The 16,143-nt window shown below is 45.3% G+C and overlaps 1 protein-coding gene across 1 annotated transcript in view; it reads right to left on the bottom strand.

The window, feature by feature from the left end:
* NMT1 (N-myristoyltransferase 1) overlaps positions 1 to 16,143 on the bottom strand; it is a 48,321-nt gene that overhangs the window by 25,827 nt on the left and 6,351 nt on the right. The window contains exon 2 of the mRNA XM_011940136.1: positions 1,834 to 1,942. Coding sequence (XP_011795526.1) covers positions 1,834 to 1,942 — 109 coding nt within the window. The remainder of the gene's footprint in view (positions 1 to 1,833; positions 1,943 to 16,143) is intronic.

The raw sequence follows: 16,143 nt of genomic DNA, 5'->3' as shown, positions 1-16,143 counted from the left end.
ACCTTGTAGGGATGGTGATGGTTGGTTTGGAGCTAATTTAAATGAAGTGCAACATGGTATTAAATAATAATGGTATTTTTTTCATAGTGGGTTTTATATTTGAAATAGCAAAAAATTACTTGAAGTCATATCTCAATATTAAGTAGTAGATTCAAGCTGAAGCATAACATTTGAGGCAGAAAGCAAAACGTGGGTATACTGGAATGAGAATGGACTTTTGCGAGGCTTATAAACTGTTTCAGAGGTAGTTCTTTTTTTATTATTAAAAATTTTATTTATTTATTTATTTTTTTGAGATGGAATCTCGCCCTGTTGCCTAGGCTGAAGTGCAATGGTGCAATCTCAGCTCACTGCAACCTCTACCTCCTGGGTTCAAGCGATTCTCCTGCCTCAGCCTCTTGAGTAGCTGGGATTACAGGCACGTGCCACCACACTTGGCTAATTTTTTTTTTTGTATCTTTAGTAGAGGTGGGGTTTCACCATGTTAGCCAGGCTGGTCTCAAACTCCTGACCTCGTGATCCACTCGCCCTGGCCTCCCAACATGCTGGGATTACAGGTGTAAGCCACCGTGACTGGCCACTTTAATTTTTATTTTCTGAGGCAGAGTCTCACTGTGTTGCCCAGGCTGGAGTGCAGTGGCACGATCTCAGCTCACTGCAACCTCCGCCTCCTGGGTTCAAGCGATTCTCCTGCCTCAGCCTCCCAAGTAGCTGGTATTACAGGCGCCTGCCACCATGCCCAGCTAATTTTTTGTATTTTTAGTAGAGATGGGATTTCACCATGTTGGCCAGGCTGGTCTTGAACTCCTGACCTCAGGTGATCCACCCGCATTGGCCTCCCAAAGTGCTAGGATTACAGGCATGAGCCACCGTGCCTGGTCTCAGAGACAGTTTTAAAAGGTGAATTATGAATATGTTTGAGTTGTCCCCTTGCCCCTGTCAGCTACTTTGAGGAAGACAACACTTACCTGAAATTGTTTTACTTTGTAATGTTGTTTTATTTAAGAAACAAAACGATCCTTACCCATATCTCTGGGTTTCATGCCAGTGCATCACTCTCGGGTTGTAAGCCTTAGGCCAGTGGTTCTCATGGAGTAGAACTCAGAAAGACTCTGTGGGACTCATGGTTTTCATTATAATGACTATGGCATTAAGAGAATGTTTGCAAATACATAAAGGTCTTAAGAAGAGGTCTCTGGCTGAATGCAGTGGCTCATGCTTGTAATCCCAGCACTCTGGGAGGCTGAGGCAGGAGGACTGCTTGAGCCCAGGAGTTCAAGACCCAGCTTAGGTAACACAGTGAGACTCCATCTCTACAAAAAATTAAAAAAAAAAATTGGACAGGTGTGGTGGCATGCACCTGCAGGTCCAGCTACTTGGGAGGCTGGGGTGGGAGGATCACTTGAGCCCAGGAGTGGAGGCTGCACTCTAGCTTGGGCAACAGAGTAAGACCCTGTCTCAAAAAGAAATGGGGGCCTCTCATTTGTCAGAGTGGTGGGGACTTAAGACAGAGAATCACTGCTCTAGGCACCAGGGGCTGTCACACGTAGCTCCCCGGGGCACTGGCACAGCAGCACATGCAGTATGCACCTGTCCATTCTGATGGGCACCATGCTTGGGAGTCAGTGTCTGACTTGCCGTGTCTTTTAGTGTACTGAGAGCAGTTTCATCACCTAGGTCTAGGGCAGCAGAGGACAGCAGTGGGATCCAACTCTTCCATCTTGAAGTAATACCAGTGGAGAATGTCAATCCAAGTTGTTCTTATACATTCACCTCAAAACTCTCTCATGTGAAAAAGTGACTCAGTCACAAAAAACAGAGCCTCCTTGTTACCTTTACAGGCTGATCCTGGGTTGAATCTGTCTCACTGCATTTTTCTTTCTTCTTTTTTTGTTTCTTTTTCTTCTTTTTGGCTCCAGTGTCATTGGCTGGACTCAAACCACTGTAACAAAAAGTAAATACTGATGCAGGATTTTTTTAAAAAAATCTGTTTTGTGCTACCCATGACAAAGAGCTTTCTGTGGAGTCAGACCTTCCTTAATCAAGCCTTTGGCTTCAGAAGCAGGCTGAAGAACCCAGGTCCAGAAAGGGCATTTGGAGGACACCAGCACTCCTCCTGACTCGCGCCCCCTCGGCTTTCAGGGAGGGAGTGCTGGGCAAGGGATGTCCTATTTGTGTGAAAGGGCCTTTTCCGTTCTTGCTTTTATGTTGCTCATTTTCTTTAGATTGCCAGGGTAATGGCACCAAACGCGAATGATAATTGTTAACATGGCATTCATACCACAATACTTCCTTGAACTCTGAATGTAAAAGGATGACAGCCAAAAGGCAGTGGTGGGCTTTCTGGAATGCATTGCCCTTCCTTCCTCCACCTCCCAAATGTATTAAGTTTCATGATTTTCCCCAGTTGGATCTGGAGCACAAGACAGTACGAAAAGGGAGTGAGGGATGAGGAAAAAGGCACATTAACATTCCTGCAATCTGTGTCCAAAATGGTCAATCATGAGAAATGCCTAAATCGGCCAGGTGCAGTAGCTTAAACCTGTAATTCCAACACTTTGGGAGGCTGAGGCAGGTGGATCACTTGAGGTCAGGAGTTTGAGGCCAGACTGGCCAACATGGCAAAACCCTGTTTCTACTAAAAATACAAAAACTAGCTGGGGCCTGGTGGCACATACCTGTACTCCCAGCTACTCAGGAGGCTGAGGCAGGAGAACCGCTTGAACCCAGGAGGTGGAGGCTGCAGTGAGTTGAGATCACATCACTGTACCCCAGCCTGGATGACAGAGACAGACCCTGTCTCAAAAAAAAGGAAAAGGTGGCTGGGTGCAGTGGCCCACGCCTATAATCCCAGCACTTTGGGAGGCCAAGGCGGGCGGATCACGAGGTCAGATCAAGACCATCCTGGCTAAGACGGTGAAACCCTGTCTCTACTTAAAATACAAAAAATTAGCCCGGCGAGGTGGCGGGTGCCTATAGTCCCAGCTACTCGGGAGGCTGAGGCAGGAGGATCGTGTGAACCCAGGAGGTGGAGCTTGCAGTGGGCCGAGATCATGCCACTGCACTCCAGCCTGGGCAACAGAGGGAGAGACTCTGTCTCAAAAAAAAAGGAAAAGGCTGGGCGAGGTGGCTCACATTTGCAATCCCAGCACTTTGGGAGGCCGAGGCAAGCGGATCACCTGAGGCCCGGAGTTCAAGACCAGCCTGATCAACATGGAGAAAGTTTGTCTCTATTAAAAATACAAAATAAGCTGGGCGTGGTGATGCATGCCTGTAATCCCAGCTACTCGGGAGGCTAGGGCAGGAGAATCGCTTGAACCCGGGAGGTGGAGGTTGCTGTGAGCCGAGATTGCGCCACTGCACTGCAGCCTGGGAAACAAGAGCGGAACTCCGTCTCAAAAAAAAGGGAAAAAAAAGAAATGCCTAAATCAGGTCTGCAGAATTGAGGACAACTGTTGGCAAGCTCAGACTGAGGGATCACCACTGGCAAAACCCAGCATTAAGAATCTTGGGAAACTAAAATAACAATAGCACCCAGTTACTCCTGCCATAGATTAGAAGAAACGTGTGTGTGTATGCAAGTGTACATGTGTGCATGTGATCAAGGGGACTTCCTTATGCTGCTTTTCCCTACATGACACACCCAATCAATGAAGCAAATAGTTTCTTAGCCTCATTAATTTTGTTTTTAATTTAAAAAATAGAGACAGGGGTCTCCCTGTGTTACCCAGGCTGGTCTCAAACTCTAGGTTTGAGTGATCCTCCTGCCTTGAACTCCCAAAGTGCTGGGATTACATGTGTGAGCCACCATGCTCAGCCTCTTAGCTACACTGAAAAGTCAAAACTGGCTGGGCGTGGTGGCTTATGCCTGTAATCCCAGCACTTTGGGAAGCCACGGCGGGCAGGTCATGAGGTCAGGAGTTCAAGACCAGCCTGACCAACATGGTGAAACCCCGTCTCAACTAAAAATACAAAATTAGCCAGGCGTGGTGGCACGTGCCTGTAATCCCAGCCACTTGGGAGGCTGAGGCAGAACTGCTTGAGCCTGGGAGGCGGCGGTTGCAGTGAGCCAATGTCGCGCCACTGCACCCCAGCTCTGGGCGACAGAGCAAGACTCCATCTCAGAAAAAAAAAAGAAGGCCAGGCACGGTGGTTCACGCCTGTAATCCCAGCACTTTGGGAGGCGGAGGTGGGCAGATCACGAGCTCAGGAGATCCAGACCATCTTGGCTCACATAGTGAAACCCTGTCTCTACTAAAAATACAAAAAAATTAGCCAGGCGTGGTGGCGGGCGACTGTAGTCCCAGCTACTTGGGAGGCTGAGGCAGGAGAATGGCGTGAATCTGGGAGGCAAAGCTTGCAATGAGTGGAGATGGCGCCACTGCATTCCAGCCTGGGAGACAGAGTGAGACTCTTGTCTTAAAAAAAAAAAAAAGAAAAGAAAAGAAAAGAAAAAGCAAAGGGAAAAAAAAAAAAGAAAAGTCAAAATTAGGAGTCCAACCTGAGTACAGTGAATCCTAATCTGTAGGATCAGCTAAACGCAGGGATAATTTTAACTGTATATTCTAGATAACCAATTCTCAAAGAACTGAAAGGTCCTGGCATGGTGGGTTATGCCCACAATCCCAACACTTTGGGAGGCCGAGGCAGGCGGATCACTTGAGCTCAGGAGCCTGAGACCAGCCTGGGCAACATGGTGAAACCCCGTCTCTACCACAAATCCAAAAATTAGCCAGGTGTGGTGGTGCACATTTGTAGTCCCAACTACTTGGGAGGCTGAGTTGAGAGGGTGGCTTGAAGCCTGGGAGGAGGAGGCTGCAGTGAGCCAAAATCACACAACTATGCTCCAGCCTGGGCAATAGAGCCAGACACTGTCTCAAAAAAAAAACAACAAAAAAAACCCAAAACCCCAAGAATTAAAACAACGTAAAATACATTTTTCCATTAACATTATGGTAAATACCATTTATAATTCAGAAAGACTTCAGGGTCTCAAAATGCCTGGGAGTTATTATAAATATTACTCTCATCTCACAGAGAGATACTGTATATATGCATATATACAGGCAGAAAGTGATCTGAAATCACATGCTGTCATTTCCCTTCATAGAACGTCTTCAGATTCTCCTATCTCTTCCTGTTCCTGGGAGAAAGGCTCACATCCAGACTTCATGACCTTACCCCTCCAGCCTTTTCTGGATCTCTTTGCCTTCACAATCTTTCTGTATCACCTGAACTCTATATAGCTGTGGGACTCACTTCTGTGAAAACGGCTTTCCATGTGTCTCTCTCATGCTTGAAATCCTGGAGTGACAGCAGCTTCTTAACTTGGAAGGTGTCAAGCCCAATTTTTCCCTAGGCCCATCACCCTCAGTTCCCACTTAGGCTGTCCACCCTTGCCTCCCACAGCTGCCATCTGGCCGGGCCTCTCAATGTCCCTGATGCAGAAAGACTGTGACAGGGAGAGATCCAGTTAAGTCTGGAGGTTCCTTTAGTCCAAGCATAAGGTCATGAAGTCTAGACACAAGTGCACCTACTTGGTATGATATTAATGAGACCCAGAAGGCATTAACATAGAAGGAAGACTGAGAACATTCAAAGGGGAAATAAGGTAACTTCCTTAAAACCAGATGCTCAGCAAAACCCCCAAGGCCATGGCAAAGAACAGAAACCATAAAGTCATTTATGGCCTAAAGATAACTTCTTCTTCTTAATAACTCAATTTTGTTATCGCACACAGGACCATCTGCAGCCTAAGACAACTCTGTAGTTTTCCTACTCCAGATATTTTCACATCAGTCTCAGGATTATGTGCAGCATTATAAGATTTAAAAACTTGGCCGGGCCGGGCGCGGTGGCTCAAGCCTGTAATCCCAGCACTTTGGGAGGCTGAGGCAGGCAGATCACCTGAGATCAAGAGTTTGAGACCAGCCTGACCAACATGGAGAAACCCCGTCTCTACTAAAAACACAAAAATTAGCCAGGCATGGTGGCGTATGCCTGTAATCCCAGCTACTCGAGAGGCGGAGGCAAGAGAATCGCTTGAAGCCAGGAGGCGGAGGTTGCGGTGAGCTGAGATCACGCCATTGCACTCCAGCCTGGGCAAAAAGAGCGAAACTCCGTCTCAAGAAAAAAAAAAGGATTTAAAAACTTGCTCATAGGCCAGGTGCGGTGGCTCACACCTGTAATCCCAGCACTTTGGGAGGCTGAGGCAGGCAGATCACCTGAGATCAAGAGTTTGAGACCAGCCTGACCAACACGGAGAAACCCCGTCTCTACTAAAAATATAAAATTAGCCAGGCATGGTGGCACATGCCTGTAATCCCCGCTACTCGGGAGGCTGTGGCAGGAGAATCGTTTGAAACTGGGAGGTAGAGGTTGTGGTGAGCCAAGATTGCACTACTGCGCTCCAGCCTGGGCAACAAAAGCAAAACTCCGTCTCAAACAAACAAACAAACAAAAAAATCCTGGCTGACATTAGGAGACAAAGCAGTGTACCACTGCTGGATACAATTTATAATATAAATTCTTATTCATATCAGCTTATGGAACAAATTATCTAGTCCCAGCATATGAATTACCATATAAGTAACTTTTTATAATTCTACAAAAGAATCAAAAAGGTAAGGTGAAGAACTGCTGTAGATTAACCAACTGGATACTTACTAAACATAATTTCACACAGGGAAAATAGAAGAAATTACTTCTTTCAACTTTAAAAGTCTTTACAAATATGCAAAATCACTGTAAAAACTACCTTCCTGCCTTTGTTCTTGCTATTGTGTGGAGATACTTCCATGTAGCTATCACCTCATGAATCCAATTTTTGTGTAAGGATCTTGGGCTGAACTCTTGTTCTGCTTTATGCATTGCCAATACAAGTGTCTAGAAATCTCCAAGACTGAAAATAAAATCAGAGAGCAAATTTCATTTTCCTTATATTGGCTTGAATTTGTACATGCAGCCAGTTACTGAGCAACAATCCTGTTTCAACTTGTATATCAAGCACATGGCTAACAGAGGGAAGTCTTTTTTTGCTGTTTTTTTTTTTCGCCTTTTTTTTTTTTTTTTTGCAGACACAGTTTCACTCTTGTTGCCCAGGCTGGAGTGCAATGGCACAATCTTAGCTCATTGCAGCTTCCGCCTCCCAGGTTCAAGGGATTCTCCTGCCTCAGTCTACCAAGTAGTTGGGATTACAAGCATGTGCCACCACGCCCAGCTAATTTTTGTATTTTTAGTAGAGACGGGGTTTCACCACGTTGGTCAGTCTGGTCTCAAACTCCTGACCTCAGGTGATTCACCTGACACAGTCTCTCAAAGTGCTAGGATTTCAGGCGTGAGCCACTGTGCCTAGCTGCATTTTTTTTTTTCCTTTAATGAGTCATTTTCACTGAGCTACCAAGTATTGAGCCCCATCCATGAGGACACACTATGAGTTCATAGTCTTACAGTCAACACCCCAAAACAGAAGACAACCAATTCAGCAAAACCAGACTTGCAAGGAGTCTGCTACAGTTAGCTTTCATGGTAATTATAATAATTTTAATTATTCATAGGAAACCAAACTCAGAGGCCTTGAAAGTAGGACTACAAAAAGCATCCTAGCAAGCCAATGCCATTTCACAGAAGAATGGCCTCAATCTGGACTAAGGGAAAACAAAACTAGAGGACCCCACAGAAGCCAGGCTAATCCTTCTCCAGGAATCTGGCATCGTTTTTTGTTTGTTTGTTGATTCACGTTTTTTGTTTTTGAGATGGAGGCTCGCTTTGTCACCCAGGCTGGAGTGCAACAGCACAATCTCGGCTCACTGCAGCCTCCTCATTGCAGGTTCCAGCGATTCTTCTGCCTCAGCCTTCTGGGTAGCTGGGATTACAGGCACACAACACCATGCCCGGCTAATTTCTGTATTTTTAGTAGAGATGGAGTTTCACCGTGTTGGTCAGGCTGGTCTTGTACTTCTGACCTCAGGTCATCTGCCCACCTCGGCCTCCCAAAGTGCTAAGATTAGATTACAGGCTGTGAGCGCCATGCCTGGCCTTTTTTTTTTTTTTTTTTTGAGACAGAGTCTTGCTCTGTTGCCAGACTGGAGTGCAGTGGCGTGTTCTCAGCTCACGGCAACCTCCGCCTCCTGGGTTCAGCGATTCTCCTGCTTCAGCCTTCCGAGTAGCTGGGACTACAGTCATGCACCACAATGCCCGGCTAATTTTTCGTACTTTTAGTAGAGATAAAGTTTCACCATGTTGGCCAGGCTAGTCTCGAACTCCTGACCTCACGATCTGCCAGCCTTGGCCTCTCAAAGTGCAGAGATTACAGGCGTGAGCCACCGTGCCCGGCATTTTTTTTTTTTTTTTTTTAAGACTGAGTCTCGCTCTGTTGCCCAGGCTGTCGTGCAGTGGTGTGATCTCGGCTCACTGTAACCTCCACCTCCCAGGTTCAAGCAATTCTCATACCTCGGCCTCCTTAGTAGCTGCGATTACAGGTACCCACCATCAGGCCCAGCTAATTTTCGTATTTTTAGTAGAGACAGGGTTTCACCATGTTGGCCAGTCTGGTCTTGGACTCCTGACTTCAAGTGATCCACCCACCTCAGCCTCCCAACATGCTGGGATTACAGGCGTGAGCCACTGCACCTGCCTATTTGTTCATTTTTGAGACAGGGTCTTGCTTTGTCATCCAGGCTGGAGTGCAGTGGTGTGATCATGGCTCACTGCAGCCTCCAACTCCTGGGCTCAAGCAATCCTCCTGCTTCAGCATCCTGAGTAATTGCGACTACAGGCGTGCATCACCATGCCTGGCTAATTTTAGGCTGGGCTCGAACTCCTGGGCTCAAGCAATCCTCCTGCCTTGGCCTCCCAAAACGCTGGGATTACAGGCATGAGCCACCGTGCCTGGCTGGCATCCTTTTCAAAGGGATTTGAAGTCCATACCCACTGGGTGGGAATCCTAGGGCATGCTACGATTCAGCACACTGAAACAGAAATCTCTCAGAGATCTAAGCTGCCACTCACCTTAATTCAAACTGAGATTGGCCAGAACCAGAATCTCAGAATATAGCAAATCAAAGTCCAACTTGTTTCACTTGGTTCCAAAACAGAGTAGAGAATTAAGTCAAGTTTGCCTTGGTGCAGCGACAGAAGTGCCTCCTCCCCAAGAAGGGAGATGGCAGCTCATAGAAAAATTATGAGACTTACATTCTAAAGTTGATCAATTCATCAATGACCAACCCAGCAAATACAGGGTGAATTAGAATAAAAGATCCAGGAACAGAGCAGAAAAGCAATCAAGAAATGTCATCTTTTAATGAAGGCCAAAATATTCCAAGTTCGAAGATGTAAGACATCCTAAGGACGCTCTTGTATAAATTCAGACCTTGGGGAAGAGATGGAAAACGAACTTCAGTACTTATTTCTAGAAATAGAACGCAGTGCTGGGTATGTGAGCCGGTGGGAGGTAAGGGCAAGCTGGAAGATGAACGGCAAGCGAAGAGGAACTTCCAGACAACACGAGCAGCGAGGGGCCTCCTCTCAGTCTTACTAGATGATGCAATCCGCTCAAAACTGCACGCCTGGGAAGAAAAAGCTCTATCATAGGGGAGGGGAAGCTGAGCCTCCAACACTGGAATCTCAGAACCATCTGGTTTAACTTGTTGTTTATAGATGAGGAAACCAAAGCTCAGAAATGTGAGGCCAATTGGTTATCAACTACCCAACTAGCATCTAGGGAGGAGCCATCAATCTCTAAAGACTTGGGGCCATTTCCGCCCAAAGGCTATGGCTTCGTTCCCTATAAGAACTGACTTTTGAGAATCCTCCAAAGCCAAGAGAATATTGTTTCCTCACACTAGGCTATAGAACACAGCTTTGGTGTTTGAGAGGAGTAAGAATTAGAAGCAATGAGGAAAGTGAGCCATGTTTTATCCAGAAAGCTCTGACTATTCTAGTTCTCTGACGTCTGCCTGTTTTAAAACTATAATCTCCTAAAACACTTTTATATATAATACTATATGGCTTTCTTGGCTTCCCAATAACGTTAAAAATTTCCTAAGAACAAGGACTACATCTTTTTTATTTTTGAGACAGAGTCTTGCTCTGTTGCCCAGGCTGGAGTGCAGTGGCGTGATCTTGGCTCACTGTAATCTCCGCCTTCTGGGTTCAAGCGATTCTCTTCCTCAGCCTCCTGAGAAGCTGGGATTTCAGGCATGTGCCAGCATGTCTGGCTAATTTTTGTATTTTTAGTAGAGACAGAGTTTCACCATGTTGGCCAGGCTGGTCTCGAATTCCTGGCCTCAAGTGATCTGCCTCAGCCCCCTACAGTGCTGGGATTACTGGCCACTGCACCCGGCCAGACTACATCTTATACAGCTGTTTCCAACAGCCTCTAGTTGTGCTGAGCACACAGTTAACAGTTCAACAGTTATATGCCTGACTGATGCTTTACAGGCATAATAGACTAAAATAAGACCTTGAAAAGCTACAGCCCAAAAGAGGGTCAGCAAAACATCTTTAGTACGGTTTGCACAGGACAGCTGTGTTAATATTCTATGAGAGCAATGGAAATGCTGTGCTCTTGAGCTACTGATTGAGATTTTAAATTATCAACTTTCTTTTTTTAATTGAAAAAAAAATAGGCCAGGCGCAGTGGCTCACACCTGTAATCCCCGCACTCTGGGAGGCCAAAGTGGGTGGATCACCTGAGGTCAGGAGTTTGGGACCAGCCTGGCCAACATGGTGAAATCCCATCTCTACCAAAAAAAAAAAGAAACATTAGCCAGGTGTGGTGGTGCACACCTGTAATCCCAGCTACTTGGGAGGCTGAGGCAGGAGAATTGCCTGAACATGGGAGGGGGAGGTTGCAGTGAGCTAAGATCACACCACTGCACTCAGCCTGAGTGAGACTCCATCTCAAATAAAAATATGAATTTTTTTTTTTTTTTTGACAGGTTCTTGCTCTGTCACCCAGGCTGGAGTGCAGTGACACAATCGTGGCTCACTGCAGCCTCAACCTCCCAGGTTCAAGCGATCGTCTCACCTCAGCCTCCTGAGTAGCTGAGACTATGGGCGTACGCCACCATACTTGGCTCATTTTTATACGTTTTGTAGAGACAAGGTTTCACTATGTTGCCCAGGCTGGTCTTGAATTCCTGGGCTCAAGCTATCCACCTGCCTCAGCTTCCCAAAATGCTGGGATTACAGATGTGAGCTACCATGTCCAGTCCTAATTTTCTTATTCATTGTCTTCTCTCTCCTTAGGCTCTGTCCTACTCCTTGAAAAGTTAAAACAGGTCCACCTAGGTGTGGTGGTGTGAATTTGTAGTCCCAGCTACTCAGAAAGCTGAGGCGGGAGGATCTCTTGAGCCCAAGAATTTGATGACGTAGTAGTGCACCACGACCACGCTTGTGAACAGCCACTGTACTCCACCTGGGTGACAAAGTGAGACCCCATCTCTGATAACTAAACAAAACACAAACAAAAAAGCTCCACTCTAACTATTTCTAATGGTTTCAATGTCTTAAACATAGACCACAGGTTTACAACACAAGAAAAAAAAAGTTTGGGAAATAAAATTCACAAATTTGGCCACTTCTTTTTTTTTTTTTTTCCACTGTAGCTCTCAGATCTCATGGCCACTTGTTTTTTACTTGTATTTTTTAAATGCTAGTCAAGTGAAGCAGGGGGAGTGGAAAAGGAACAAAGAAATCTATAACTGGTTATGACAAATTAGTCGTAAACACCACTGCACTTGGACCAATCGACACTTGTTTTCTACCTCTGAAAAAAAAAGACAGGAGTTGGAGACCAGCCTGTGCAATATAGTGAGAACTTGTCTCTACATACACAGACCAAAAAATGAGCCTGTAGTCCCGGCCACCTGGGAGGCTGACGTAGGAGGACTGCACCACAGCACTACGACCGGGGTGACAGAGTGAAACCTTGTCTCAAAAAAAAAAAAAAGTGAATTTTTTGGGCTGAAATACAAATGTTCCAGAGAAACTTGTTAAAATAAACCCTAACCTCTAATATCCTTTTGATTCTACTTTTAGACATCAGGAAATCCTTTTGCAAATCAATTAACTCTTGAAGTATGGTAAGTTCACTAGTAATCCTATTAGTACTCAGAAAGCGCAAAGAGGGGTGAAAGAAATGGCAAAGATGCCCAGAAGGAAACGACATGGCATGAATCAGTATCAGCTCTCTAATCCCTGTACTTCTGCCCCCGACTCTGCACATTCCCACCAATTAGTCATATCAAAAACTGCTTGAGAATCCCAAATGATGGGAAAAATAAAAACACTTTAGTACTGCCATCAAGGTACCCTGGGGCTGGGCACAGTGGCTCATGCCTGTAATCCCAGCACTTTGGGAGGCCAAGGTGGGTGGATCACCTAAGGTCTGGAGCTCAAGACAAGCCTGGCCAACATAGCAAAACCCCGTTTCTACTAAAAAATACAAAAATTAGCTGGGCATGGTGGCGGGTGCCTGTAATCCCAGCTATTTGGGAGGCTGAGGCGGGAGAATCGTTTGAACCCAGGAGGCAGAGGTTGCAGTGAGCCGAGATCACACCACCACACTCCAGCCTGAGTGACAGAGTGAGACTCCATCTCACAAAAAAAAAAAAAAAAAAAAAAGGTACCCTGGGAGGTCTGTGAAAAGAACAGCAGGTTATAAGAAGGGATTACAAAAGACCACTTTTGCTGCCACCCTCGGCCCTCCCTGGGATAGTAAGCCAGAGTACTGAGGGTGAACGAGCCAATTCTTGTCATGGACGATAACTGCTTTTCAGAGGTCACAAAAGCTCTGCTATTCTAAACTGCTTAAAACTGGAATGAGACAAATGTGTAAATTCCACATTGAGTCTGTTTGGCAAGTTAAGACTTTGACTTTGCAACTCCAAGGTAAAATCAAATGCTGTTCAGAGACCATTATCAAGAATGTTTTGAGCAGTGGCTCAATGCTGGCAGAAATCTCACCCACTAGAATGACTTCTTTTTTTTTTTTTGAGACAGCGTCTCACTTTGTCGCCCAGGCTGGAGTGCAGTGGCGCGATTAGAATGACTTCTGAAAAAAATATTTGTCTATCATGGAGAGACAAACTGGTTCCCAAGTTTGGGAATGTCCATAGGCTGTTAAATGGATCCAAAGATAGGATTCACACTGCTGCAGATTCAAGATGCAGAAGTCAATTCAGCAGGGGAAAGAAATCTAGCAAGTTCAGAATGGATCCTCTGAGGTGTCAAAGAGACCAGCGGAGATGCAAATCTCAAGCCTCACTATAAAAACTAAAGTCTGGCTGGGCACGGTGGTGGCTCACGCCTGTAATGCCAGCACTTTGGGAGGCTGAGGCGGGCAGATCACGAGGTTAGGAGTTCCAAGACCAGCCTGGCCAACATAGTGAAACCCCGTCTCTACTAAAAATACAAAAATTAGCTGGGCAGGGTGGCACACACCTGTAGTCCCAGCTACCCAGGAGGCTGAGGCAGGAGAATCGCTAGAACCTGGGAGGTGGAGGTTGTGGTGAGCTGAGATCACACCACTGCACTCCAGCCTGGGCAACAGAGCAAGACTCTGTCTGAACTAACTAACTAACTAACTAACTAACTAAATAAATAAATAAATAAATAAAATAAAGTCTGGCCAGGCATGATCGCTCATGCCTGTAATGCCAGCACTTTGGGAGGCAAAGGTAGATGGATCACAAGGTCAGGAGTTCAAGACCAGCCTGGCCAAGATGGTGAAACCCCGTCTCTACTAAAACTACAAAAGTTAGCCGGGTATGGTGGTGCATGTCTGTGATCCCAGCTACTTGGGAGATTAAGACACAAGAATTGCTTCAACCTGGAAGGCAGAGGTTGCAGTGAGTTAAGATCATGCCACTGCACTCCAGCTTGGGCGACAGAGTCTTTTTTTGAGAGTACTGAGGGTGAACAAGCCAATTCTTGTCATGGACGATAACTGGTTTTCAGAGGTCACAAAAGCTCTGCTATACTAAACTGCTTAAAACTGGAATGACACAAATGTGTAAATTCCACATTAAGTTTGTTTGGCAAGTTAAGACTTTGACTTTGCAATTCCAAGGTAAAATCAAATGCTGTTCAGAGACCATTTTTTGAGACTCTGTCTCAAAAAAAGAAACAATCAAACAAACAAAAACCCTAAAGTCTTCATAAGTGAAATCATGGAGGATATAATCCACGTAAAGGGCTTAGCACAATGCCCACTCCGTAGTGATAATAGTAACTTTTACTAAACACTTAACCATAGTGACTCCTCAGTTGCCTCTCAGAGCAGCTCTAGAAAGTTGTTTTTTTTCTGTTTATTTTTTTTGAGATGGAGTCTCTCTCTCTCTCTCGCCCAGACTGAAGTGCAGTGGCGCCATCTGGGCTCACTGCTACCTCTGCCTCCCGGGTTCAAGTGATTCTCCTGTCTCAGCCTCCCATGTAGCTGGGACTATAGGCCCACGCCACCACGCCCAGCTGATTTTTGTATTTTTAGTAGAGATGGGGTTTTGGCCCAGCTGGTCTCAAACTCCTGACCTCAAGTGATCTGCCCACCTCAGCCTCTCAAAGTGCTGGGACATTTTTGAGGCTAATACTGAGCCTGTGGAGGAATTCCGGTTTAGTAATTTTGGCACTCTCAATAGAGAACACCTTATTTTGTGTCCCTTAAATGTAACAATCACAAGGACACCTTCTTTGAGGAATTAGAAGAGAGGCTTGAAGGGTAGAGATTTCAGATAAAAAGCTAAAGAGAAAGAGTTAAAGCAGCATCCTCCTGAAGTTACTAAATGTATGGCTCATGAATCTACGGGCTCTATAGGGAAAGGGTTAACTGCCAACTTAGTAAAGCTGGGGAATTTTAGCGTGAGAGCATATTAGTTGAACAATGTGAAAAATCAGCAAAACTGCTTTGCCATAAGCAGCGAGTCCCTGAAATAGGCTCTCATTTACTTTCCATTTCTTCTGCTTTCCAGTCTCTTCTCTTTGAAGCAGCTCTTGATTAGTTTCTTTTTAATTGCCGCTTAATTGGGAAACAAAATTAGAACACTTATTTGATATCAGTGATGAGGTTTCTCTTTCCATTCTGCTTTGATCTAGTTTTGAAAAACCACAAGTTGAAGGGAGAAATTAAAAAGGAACTAAAAAGATTTCTTCTTTCCAAGAGCTAGCTGCAGCTATAAGCCATCAAATAAATAGGGAAAGAAGGACTCTTGGAGAAGCTGAAGAAGAAAACAAAAGCAAGTAAGGCTAGCTTTAAGGAATGTATTTTCAGAAAGACTTTTCTTTCCTCCTAAGTTTTCATAAGGGATAATATCTCATAACCAGAAAGTGAGGAGAACTTATAAAGAATCCATATTAACCTGTCCCAAGGAGTAAGAGAGCCGGATGGAGACGAGACACCTCTTGTCGGAGGGCTGTTGACCCATGCTTACCAGGATCTCAATGATACTGAAGACATTGCAAAATAAATTCTGAAAGACTCCTGGAACACAATAGTCTAAAAGTTCTTTTTTGTTCCAAAACACTTGGACAAACTTCATTTATTATCCCCAAATTAAAATCTGCCAACTGATGAGATTTATTCTTTGGCAATACTTCTTGGAAAGACTCTCATTAAAAAAAAAAAAATCAAATTAAACCATATAGATGAATCACGAACTACAGGGGGATGCTGCATAAAGATTATCTTAGTCTGACTGTCCTCTAAATTGTTCAGGATAATTATGCTAGGCACGTAAATGGGGGAAATTGAGTGCAGTAAAAAACAAACAAAACTGGCTGGGCGCAGGAGCTTATGCCCATGATCTCAGCCATTTGGGAGGCCAAGGTGGGAGCATCACTTGAGGCCAGCAGTTTGAGACCAGCCTGGGCTAAATAGCGCGACCCCATCTCTACAGAAAATTTTTAAAAAGAAAATTAGCCAGGGATGATAGTGCGTGTCTACAGTCCCAGCTACTTGGGAGGCTGAGGTGGGAGGATTGCTAGAGTCCAGGTCAAAGGCTGCTGTAAGCCATGATCACACCACTGTACTGGGCAACAGAGTGAGGCCCTGTTTCCAAAGTAATAATAATAATTTAAAATTTAGGCCGGGCGCAGTGGCTCATGCCTGTAATCCAAGAACTTTGGGAGGCCGAGGCGGGCGGATCA

This window comes from Colobus angolensis, unplaced genomic scaffold (assembly GCF_000951035.1).
Source record: "Colobus angolensis palliatus isolate OR3802 unplaced genomic scaffold, Cang.pa_1.0 Scaffold187, whole genome shotgun sequence".
Taxonomy (NCBI): domain Eukaryota; kingdom Metazoa; phylum Chordata; class Mammalia; order Primates; family Cercopithecidae; genus Colobus; species Colobus angolensis.
This window is presented reverse-complemented; position numbering and strand designations above follow the sequence as displayed.